Genomic DNA, 11,614 nt, shown 5'->3' on the forward strand with positions numbered 1-11,614 from the left:
CAGCTCTCTTTATTTTGCCCCTCCTGTATAAGCCTCCTTTTCTTAAATCACTCATTACTTGGTAGTATTTGCCGTATCTAATGTTAAGGGAAAGGTGGAGGGGGAAACACGGGTCTTTATCTGATGATCGAGTTTATTCCTGACCGGTTTCGCTTACAATAGCTTCTTCAGAGGAGAAGCGAAACCGGTCAGGAATAAACTCGATCATCAGATAAAGACCCGTGTTTCCCCCTCCACCTTTCCCATAATTTGTCCCAATATCTCTACATTTGTATGTATCTAACGTTGTTTACTCTACTCTCCATGGATTACCCAGTGATACTCAATGAATTACAATTCATAATCTTGATAGTGCCCTTATTGTTTTGTAGAGCTTCAAATCTGTTTTTAATTCCCAACTGAAATCCCTTCTTGTTATTTGTTATCTTAGCAAGGCTTGGTTTTTCTCAAAGACTAGTTATCTATCTCAGCTCGGAGATTAAAATTGGCTGTGCAACCTACCATTCTGTGGTCAGTCCATGTATTTACTCCATTTATAACAATAACATTGCTAACACAATTGCCCTCATCTCTTAATATAAAGCCTATTGCCTTTGTCATTTGTCTTGCTTACTCCAGACTTCTAAATGCATGATTCCCCTTCCATGTTCTCCCCACTTTACCATTGAAATTACCAACTTTCGGTGCATGTTTTTGTTTTTGTTTTTTCCTAGATGTGCCTGAATTACATTATCATAGAAGGAGTCACATTGTCTGAAGTCAGTGAAGTTAATGTATCTTTTACACAGTGTGACCACAGTCCAAGCTACCCTGTCTGATACACTACTGAATTTCACAACATAGCCAGCACTGGATCTTTTCTTCTTCATACTTCAATAGTAGAACAGTTAGTGATTGTCTTGTAGCTGCACGAGTTTTTCTTCTTCCCTTTGGACTTCACTCAGTTGCACACTATCCCAGCTGATGTTCTTCAATTTCTCTAGCATGTGGTGTTTTGAGAGGGTTTTTACATGATAAGTGTATATTCTCATCTTTAGGTTGTTTATGTTCAAAACTTAGATCTGTTTGGACAGTCATTTGGTGACACACTACCTGTAATCACAGGAGATAATGTAGGTGAACCTTCAAGAGACTGATCTAACATGTATGTCTGTTTTTACATTGTTTTGCTGCCCATGAAGCAAAATCTGGGAGATTATGACAATAATCTCATCTTGCCACAAAGATTATGCTGAGATCTTTGGTGCCAGCTTACCGGTATTCACTGTTTGGTAGAGCACATCTTTAGTGCCATCTTATTCAATATATTTGGTAGAGCCCTCTATATCTATAGGATACCCAATGATCCACACTCATTGTGGTGGTACCTAGTATATCTATGAGGAATTTCCTTGTTCACCAGCAGGGCTGTGTCAGTTAGTAGGTTCTGCAACTGTGTGCATAAGCTGATTTCTGTCACATTATTTTTAACAAGACCTGTTTAGTGACTGCTGAAATTTTTAGTTTAGTGACTGTTTAGTGACTTTTTAACAAGACCTGTTTAGTGACTGCTGAAATTTTTATCGCTGTCAACACAATTCTTGAAGTTGTTGAGATATCCAAGGATATCCACCAATATTAAAGTTTGATTTTTCAGATAGGATGCATGACGTAAATGCTTCTAAATCTTATTTAATATAAAGATTTTCTGGAATTATGTATAGATTCTTGGTTATGATCACAGTATGGTTATGGGCTTTTGTCATCTGTGCATGTATGTACAGAGAGTATATACTTTCCCCTATGTAATAGTATTAGGTTTAAAAGAAATTATAGACCAGATATTCATTATATTAGTATATGCATAACTTATTTTCAAAGGTAAAGTGTGCCATGTGACATCAGAAGAGCTAATATAAGGAAAAGGTCAGTCATTATTGACCTACATCTTTCTGTATTCATTAACCATCTTCTTAAAAACTTGAATTAGTCAGAATAGTCAACAAGGTTAAGTAAGTATTGCTCCTCTGTAAAGTGATTAAACTAAAGACAAACATAACAAGTAAGGATGAAGATGGATAAACCATAATAGGCCAGTGTGAGAGAAATAGTCTAAATAGTATTAATTTTGTGATTTTTTACCAAACTGTAGCTGTACAGTAACATTTTATGCATTTTTTTTTTATAATAGAAAATTAGGTGCTTTTGGAATGTATATTTGCCAATGGAAAGTTTGAAGATCCTGCAAATTCATTGTGAAAACCTGTTCGTATTTTATGATGTTTCCATTTACTGATAAGAGATGTACAAGCCTCCATGCATTCTGATTCATGTAAGAGCAGAAATAGTATTCATTACCATGCCATAGTAATACAGCCACATCATACCTAATAATATCATGCATGAAATGTTCCCATGTAATAATACATTTATAGAGCCAAAATGAAAGTTACCTTTGGCTAAACTTCATGCAGCTGAAAACATTTAGAGCTAAGTAATTTTGTCAATTCATGTTAAGTCAGTATAATCAGTGCAGTGAGAATTAAGACCCAGTTACATTGCTCACAAAATTATAGGGTTCTAGAAATATTGCACAAAGATACTATGAACTGAGAATCTCAAATCTGGGGATTTCTGGCAACTCAGGTATGCTGTAGGGCTTACAGCACTTAGTATTTACCTAATTGTAGTATACTGTACAGGATGCAGTTAGCACACAGAAGACACTAAATACCTCATCCTACACTGCCCTACTTTAGACTAGCCCAGACAACAGTTTTGTGTCTCTTCCTTGAGTGACTTAGAGCCAATCAGGTGGCCATTGCCAGTTGCCTGGGAGGCATGGCTCACCTACAATTGACCTAAGGCAGTGGACTGATTGATTGATCAATTAAGTGTTAGGAGTGAGGTCCCAAGCAGAAGCAAGGAGTCACACAATGACTGCTCTGCTCATACCCAATTACATTCTGATGTCTTTTTTTATTTACTTTTTATTCCCTTAGTACAGGACTTTTTACTTTGCCATCGAGTTGTTTTGGACTCATGCTAAAGTGCATGGGTCAGTGTACACACACTTTATAAAGGGAGCTAGAAAAATTACATTGCAAAATAAAGGAGAACTGAACACTCATGACCCATTTGTTTTCAGAAGTGCACTTAGTGGTAAAAGCCCTATAGCAGTGATCCCCAACCTGTAGCTCACCTTAGGACGCTATTATGCTCCCGCAAGGGTCAACCAGAAAACTGAAACATCCTTCATTTTAACATTTGTATATAAGTATATATATATATATACTTCTCTCTGGGGGAAGGCGCACTCCGCTGTGTTTATAATGACAGATGTAGCCCTCGGCCTACAAAAGGTTAGGGACCATTGCCCCAAAGTATGCCAGAACTAGCTGCTTGTCAAATACCTCCAAATTGGAGATTCACAGCTCATAGTATTTTTGTAAAATATCTCCATTATCCCTACCAAATTTGAGGGTAAAATGGGAGTGAGTCACAACTCCCATTGTGTTGAATGTATCATTTGCTTACAGATTTCTTATAAGATGTAAGGTCTGTCTTGTTTATTTTAAGATGTCTTTGATTATCATAACTGCAGTAAGATGCACTGATATATTGGATGTTATCTTCCTAAACAACTTGTGACAGTCATTTATAAGCTAAGTGTATAATTATGGTTATGTGTAAACAGTATAAAGAATATTCCTTTTAGGTAATTTGTTATGTGTTTTTTGCATTGATAGTCAGCATAGGTACAGTGTTCCTTCGACTTTCCTATCATAGTCCTATGGAAAGCAATAATACTCACCTCCCACCTCGTAATTACTTGGATATGGGTAAAATTCCAATGGCTTTTGACGATTACAATTTGCCCTGGCTGTGTAAGCATTTATGGCAAAGGTGGCAGCTTTAGTCACAATGAAATGCTTTAGGCATAAGTTTCTCACATTTCACATAGTGTCCTCGATTCATATGATCTTTACATGTTCAAAAAAGTCCCATATGAAGTCTGGATTTGGGGTGACCATTGCCAAATAGTTCAGTGGACTAATAGCTATACTTCTCAGATTATAAACATTTCCATGAATAGCTTGCTCAAATATGATAGATATACCAAGGCACTATTTGTTAAATTTCTTTTCAACAACCTGTTGCTGGTCTTTAGGTTTATATTTTTCCCGGTTTTACTTATGAATAATTACAAATATGCCAACCAGTGCCCTCTCCCAGGTATGCCTGTGCCATAAAGAACAAATTCCAGATGATAGTTACCTGTATTAGGTGTATAGTAATAAGTTTTAATGTATTCATTGAAATAAATTTGTGCCATAGACAATTTTTTTTCTGTTTTTTTCCATACATTACCTACAATTTTTTGGATGTTATGTTACCTGGTAGATTTGGTAGTTTTTCAATTATGATTAGACTTGTTTCTTGTGATTTGATTATTACAAATAGTTGCAACAGAAAAGAAACACTGCAATAGTTATGAAAGCTTTATTGAAGTTCTTACAAATGTAAAAACAATATATCGTGTATACCTAAGTCTAATTTGTACCTAATAAAACTAATCTGATAAAATTAATACATTCATTAAACAATTTTTATCATTTTATAATCGTTATTAGTAAATTTGATAGATTTAGGCATTGGCATTCTTACAAGGCCAGACTAAAAGGTAGGTATTTCAATGGGAATAAACAAATACCTGTTGCTTAATACTGTACAGTGGCAAGCACCTGTCTATATATACATTGATGTGACAGAGGATATATATGTGATGCTCTTTACATGTATGCTTTGTGATTGGCACTAAGTTAACACAAAAATACTAGGACTGGGCTTGTGCGTAATGTAACATGTGTATCCACTACTTCCCACCCAGCGAAAAGTCGTGCTGCAGTTCAGTGCACAAAACAAGGAAAAATAGACTAATGTATGGCAAACATAAAACAGTTGTATTAATAACTATTTACAATAATTTTCACTTCATAAATTTTATGGTGTTTAATTCGGATTAAAAAGTTTCCTTCAAACACTTTGATTAAAGGAAGCCAAAATCTGTTCTACTGACAGCTACATTACACTTTGGGTTGTTACTTTTTGGTGATGTCTCAGCTGCCATGTTGACCTCTACCAAAGTGTCAATGCTGTTAACACTAACACCATGAAGTAATTTCTGTGCTGCCAGGGACTTGAAAGTGATGTGCAAATCTGAAACACTTGGGTATGTTCTCACGGATCCTGTATCTTCTTCAAGAAAGCCTGGAGTTGTTCCTGAAGCTGGAGTGATTGTGGATTTCATGTTTTCTGTCACTACCGAGTCTCCTACTTTGTCAATGGCCACTTTGTTAGAACCTGACTTTTCCTGGAGCGGTATAGCCGATTCTATGGTTTCATCTTTTATTTTATCCTTCTCTTTAGGAGCTTCTTTATCCTTTTCATTCTCCTTGTCATTGTGTAATTGGTCAAGACGGTCTGCACATAACTGTTTGTCACATTTATCTATGTCACGATACCCAAGATTACGAGAGGCAAGGTCACTGCTGGACCCTTTGGTTAAATCATTTGCAGACCCACGTTTTGCTTCAGCCAACATATTATTCTTAAAACTAAGACCTTCAGTTCTTGAAGGAGAAGATACAATCTTTCGGGAGTTGTTCATATGACTACTGTCTTGGTTATGAACGAGTTTTAAGTCGAGCTGCAGAGAGGCCCTGTTGTATCTAGATCGTTCTTGTTCCTCACTGGGTTGTGTCTTAGGCTCATCTCCCTTGGTTTCTACTTTTGCCACAGTTTCCTTTGGCTGACTGCCATCATGTCGCCGTGCATCTTTGCGAGGTGAATTGAAAACTTTTGTCCATTCAGGTGGTGGCGGCGATTTAGAGGGTTTTCTATTATGTCCAGCATTTTCTGTGGACCGTTTACCTGTACCTTCCCCTTTAATAGTCATACCTGGAGGAACCCCATTTACTTTGAGTGAAGACATGGATTTACGTGATTCAGACTTGTGATGTTGGAGTTGTTGGCTTTGATGCTTTTGCTGTTGTTGGTAGGTTTCGTTTTGGTAGGGGTAATGCCGATATCTTGCTGGTGATTCTGAAGCGGCACGGATGTGGGGGGTCAGATCAACACTGTGGTGCCTCAATGGAATGTCCTTGGGTGGTCTTGGAGGTCGGCCATTCATTTCAAGAGTGTGCATTATGTCCATAGAGGAATCAAGCCCTGAAGCTGTAGCAGGGCGCTGGGGATGGCTTGAACTGCGAGGGTGGTGTCGTGGTGTGGAATGAGGAGAAGGAGAAGAGGAGGAGGTGAGTGCAGGTGACGGTCCCCTTGATAAATGGCGCACGTGGAGGATCCTGTCACGGGGTGGTGTGGATTCAGCGCGGCGTAGGGGGCGGCGGGGAAGAGTCGAGGAGTGTGGTTGGCCAACTAATACACCTGGTACTGGGGACCAACTGCATTCGCTCTCATGCTAAGGAATAATTTGTAGGCGATCATTAATAGAATGCTGGGTTGTATGCAAAAAGAATTCAAATATATGTATATACACACACATATGTATAATAGTACAGGTAATGTAAATTTCATTGTCTCTACTCTTGATCAAGAAAAAGAAATGAAACAGTCTGTTTAATACATTGTTTAATAAATGGTACTGGAGGGTAAAGTGAATTAATCTGAATTCATAATATTTTTTTTAAAGCAAGATGTTCAAAAGATGAATCAAAATTTCGTTTTCGAAACTACTACAGGTATTGACTCATAAAAATAATAGACCTTTCATGAATCCAGTTTAAAAGGACTTGTATAACTATATTGTACTACTTTTTAAGTTATAAAAAGTGGATGTTCTGAATATATTAAAAGATTTATATAATATATATATATAGATATGTATGTGCATTATAATTTTTTCTTATCATAATCATAAGTAAAGCTGGATTATATTACAATTATAGATTTTCCATACATATATAACTATGACAAAAAATTATCATGATAAAGCAGATGGTCCTACTTCATGAAGATCATATTAGCATATGTCTTTTTATTATCATGCATTATTTATTTTCATAAATTTTTCTTATGTCTTACCTTCTGGTGTCGAGAGCGTGTCTGGGTGGCAACAGAATGTAGATGCTTTACAGTGGCGGCTGGATCATTCCACTCAGGTGGTGGAAATTGGGCCGTAAAAGTGGCAATTTTCCTACGGGGGGCCAACCTTAACAGCTTTGAAAGGACTGAACTCTTCTCCTCTGGAAAATATCAAGAACAAGGATTTAGTATGAGGAAATCACCTCTGAAGTTCATAGTAATATATGTCAGACCAGGGACCAATATTGGGTTCCTGCTTGTGGTGGTCCTGCAAGGTTGACAGGACAGGAGGTGCAACCCCGAGAGGCTGACACTCACTCTCTGGACTAGGTCCAAGTTCTTTATCAACTTCAGTTATATTTCTTACTCCTTTTTACACATAGAGATCTGCTCCCCTTCTCCCACTATTTTCAACTGGTGACACAGAAACAGTTTTTCATCAGTACAACATAGACAGCAGTTGAAGTTTCTTCCCAGAGAGATCTATGAAAGGGTCCAAGGACTGTTGCCAGCCACTGTAGGGGTACAGGGCTTCCACTTAGTGAAACACAAGGCAACAATTATATTGTTATTACATTGTTCATGTTCTGTTGAGAATATATGGGACAGGGGGAAGTCTTTAGAGGGTGATCAAAACTCTTTATGTGAGTTATATTGTTATGTGAGAGTTATAGATAGAGTGAGTGGCTTGAAGTGAAGATAGGGCTGCACCAGGGTTGTGTAATGTCACCATGATTATTTGACGTGTATATGGATGGGGTAGAGTGGGTGGAGTAAATGTGAGGGTCCTTAACAGGGATTTGGAAATGGTGAGAGAGGAGTGATATTAGAGGTGTGTCAGTTGTTCATGTATGACACTGCACTTCTAGCGGAGTCAGAGGAGATAGGCTGAGACAGTTGGTGGCAGAGTCTGGGAGGTTATGTGAGAGGGGAAAGCTAAAGGTAAATATAGGCAAAGATAAGGTAACGAGATGCACAAGAGGTAATGATGTTGGGTTGAAGATGAGTATAAAAGGTGATGGGTTGGAGGAAATAGAGAATTTTATGTATTTGGGGTCACATGTGGCAGGGAATGGAGGAGTTAAGGTGGAGATAAATCATAGGGTAAGGGAAGCTAGTAAATATCTGTGAAGAACAAAAAGTGCCCTGAGAAATAAGTACTCAGGGATGAATACGGAGAAGATGGTACAAATTAGTGGTTGTGACCTCTACACTGTAAGGATCAGAAACTTTGAATTTGAAGGAGACAAAAAGAAAATGCCTAAATGTATTGAGATAAAGTGTTGAAGAAGTATGGTTGTGGTTACAAGGATGGTTAGAGTGAAGATGTGGAGATGAGTTAAAGAGTAGGGGTAGAAAGAATGCTGTGGTAGTTTGGGCATATGAGAAGAATGAATGATGAAAGACTAGCAGAGAGTGGGGAATAAAAGTGGATGGAAGGAACAAGGGGAGAACCAAGAATGAGGTGGTGAATGGGGCTTTGAAAATGAGAGAAATATCTGTGAAGCAAGGAAAATGGAATGCAAAAAAAATAGGAGTGAATAGAGAGTAGTTGTATAGAGACGAAGAAATGACATCCTGAAGGGAAGTTCTTGTCTTTTCTGTAAATTTCTCAAGTGGACGAGAGGGGGTGGATTCGCTATACAATGAAGCGGTGGGGATAAACCAGCCTCAGCTGTTGGTCCCTAATTACATTGCCTCCTGTGACTTGAGAAATGTGATGGGAGACAGGTAACATTTGATTAACGAGTTGCTAAAATGGGATTGACAACAAATGAGCTTTTGGATAGGCGTAGAGTGGGTCTATGCTTTGACTTGACCACCCCAGTTATAAGTAGGGAAGACCTGGAATGTATGTATTCACGTTTGTGTTAATATAGTTCACAAAAGTTTACATTGTCACTAAAAAATCCAAGCCTGATGAACCACTTCAACCTAGTGAATTAAGTTGTAGATTTTGTTCTGGCATTTTAATAACATTAAGATTCCATTATATTTTGATTCCACCAATTGGCTGAATACAAACATCTGGCCTTAACCAGAACGAAATCTATAAAGTGATTAACTACGATAAAGTGAAAATGTGGATGTGGGGGCAGGTAGTGGAAGTGGGAAGAGTGTTTTGGGATAGGGTAGTACAGAGAGTGCCGAGATGATTTGGGCATGTGGAAAGAATGAGGAAAGACTTAAGGAAGGGAGTGTGAAAAGTACAAGTCTGACGAGTTAAACACCATATGAGGACGGAGCCTTTATTTGTACGATGTTTCGCTTATTACAGCTTTTTCAAGTACTTGAAAAAGCTGTAATAAGCGAAATGTCGTACAAATAAAGGCTCCGTCCTCATATGGTGTTTAACTCGTCAGTCTTGTCGGCAACTGCTACTTTCATGAAAAGTACAAGTGGATGGAGTGAATTTGAGAGAAATTCCAAGAATGAAATGGATGGATAGGGTAATGACCTTTGAATGTCTGTTGAACAGGAAAGAGGGCATGCCAAGAGATAGAAGTGAAAGGAGGGAGATTGTGAATTAATAAAAAGATGGTAGACTGAAGGTATGTTTTTGTTTGCTTCACAGTTTGTATTGAATGGATCAAGAAGAGCGGTTATAGGGTGAAATGGTGAAGAATCAGCTCCAGCTGTTGGTCTCTGCTGAGGAGCAGTCACGTCTTGCTACATTAATCCTAAGCACTTTGGCAATTATTTCTTTCAGTATGTTGACGCAAAGAGTCACTACCATCAGCCACTTCTAGAAATTCATATCTCATCCCTGGACTTGCCGCACTACCATTTCCCATCTCAACCAATACTAAGATGGAGAAAACCATTTTTTTTGCCGTACAGTTTCTCTTGAAGTAAACAGAAACTTCATCACTTCATGTGGAAGACCCTGCCAATTTTGGGTCCAAACAAATGGATCCATAATAGTGGAACTAGGATAAGGAGTCCAGTGTAACAGAATACAATCCTTCTTAACTCTTTGTCCAAAATTACTCGCAACTACATGTGACATTCAACAAGGGCATGGAAGGGGTTAAGATCCCATGACTAAGGGATTACCCAGAAACAGAACTTTCCAATGACCAAGGATTGATACAAGTCTACAGCACAAAATGAATAAATTTCTACCCCGCCCTCTGGAGTGGCACTACAGGGCAGACAACATACCTTTGGTCGAAATATCCGAGGTGTCGAAGGCATTGTAGGAAAACTCGGCTTCCAGCTGCGCCACTTTGGTGGGGGAGAGCCGAAGAGAACCTCCGCGGGCCACGTTGAGAGCCTGGCGACGGGACAAGAGCCTCAGGGAAGCTCGACGATCTAGTGGGCGCGAGAGAGGCGCCGGGGATTGGGTCCCCGGTGGCCGGGCGTAGATCACCGTGTCAGATGGGTTGCCTCCACAGATGACGTCAGCAAGGTTTGTTTGTACAGCCTGGTGGGTAACCTTGCCCTCCACCATAGTTTCGGTGGCGCCATGGGCGCGGGTCAAGGCTTCCCGCGGCGTCAGGAGGAGCGGACGCGGGGAAACGTCAGGTGGGAGGGTCTGTACGCTGTGGTAGGTGTCGGCCTGAACGATGAAGTACCCACGGCCCGTGTGGCAAACCTGAAAACACAAAATAAATGTGAAAGGAGACGTAACTGATAAAAACACAAGTACAAACATAAAGAAGGTTACATACGTGAAAAATTGTATACACTACACATATGAACATGCATTGATTTCAACTCGGGCATACAGTGTGTACATAAGTTAATTCACATTCAAATTACAAAGGATGTTCCAAAAGTCGCCTAGTGTCATCTTTACAAAGGATTACAAAGGCGGAGCATGCCGACAGGAGACCTTTTGGTCCATATCATGCACATAGACTGCTCTACTTGAACTTTCTGTATTGAATAGATGGGGATGATAGGTGGTCATAGACATGGAACTGCCTAGTGTAGGCCTTAGGTCTCTTATCTTCTTATGAATAAAACCAAACAATTTCCTTCATCTCAGGGAGTTGACTCAGCGTAGGTAAGTGATAATAGTTCAATAAATTTGGAATTAAATGGTTTTGTGTTCGTTTCACCCGTTTTCTTTCCGGTACGAGATCGCCGCTGTGTGGGGCCTGAAGATAATTGCGGCCACTGGTCTCCTTCCAGTGATGGCTGCTCGAACTAGGAGCCAGCGTGACCTCGGCTTCATTGTAAACATTGGCTCTGCCGTAGCCAGGTCGTTCCTTCCGTTTTTCTTTCCCTTCCAGACAGTCCTGCAGCAGCAATTTTTGTATGGAGAATACGGTAGCCGAACAAGCTGAGTAGTTCGCTGTTGTTGCTGCTTTTTGCTGTCTCATCCGACGGCAATCGGCTGTCCTGATGATGCCAAATAACTAAATAGAATATTCTGGCCCAAGGCAGAATGAAAGAAAAATGCCATTCGGTGCGGAAGGGTTCAATGGAGAAAGGCTACAACCTTCTTCACCACTGCAGGTGGCATCAAGTAAAGAAATGAAATAGCTTGCCGCCAAAGAAAATTAAAGGACAATTGCCAAAG

General features: G+C 39.4%; 1 protein-coding gene across 1 annotated transcript in view; it reads right to left on the bottom strand.

Moving 5' to 3' along the window:
- Positions 1-436: 436 nt before the first annotated feature.
- LOC143036787 (uncharacterized) overlaps positions 437-11,614 on the bottom strand; it is a 465,269-nt gene continuing 454,091 nt past the window's right edge. The window contains exons 5-7 of the mRNA XM_076204528.1: positions 10,249-10,681; positions 7,084-7,244; positions 437-6,460 (exon numbers count right to left, since the gene is read on the bottom strand). Coding sequence (XP_076060643.1) covers positions 5,030-6,460; positions 7,084-7,244; positions 10,249-10,681 — 2,025 coding nt within the window. The 3' untranslated portion in view covers positions 437-5,029. The remainder of the gene's footprint in view (positions 6,461-7,083; positions 7,245-10,248; positions 10,682-11,614) is intronic.

The sequence above is a fragment of the Oratosquilla oratoria genome, chromosome 21 (genome assembly GCF_046742065.1).
Source record: "Oratosquilla oratoria isolate Oo_2021 chromosome 21, ASM4674206v1, whole genome shotgun sequence".
Lineage (NCBI taxonomy): Eukaryota > Metazoa > Arthropoda > Malacostraca > Stomatopoda > Squillidae > Oratosquilla > Oratosquilla oratoria.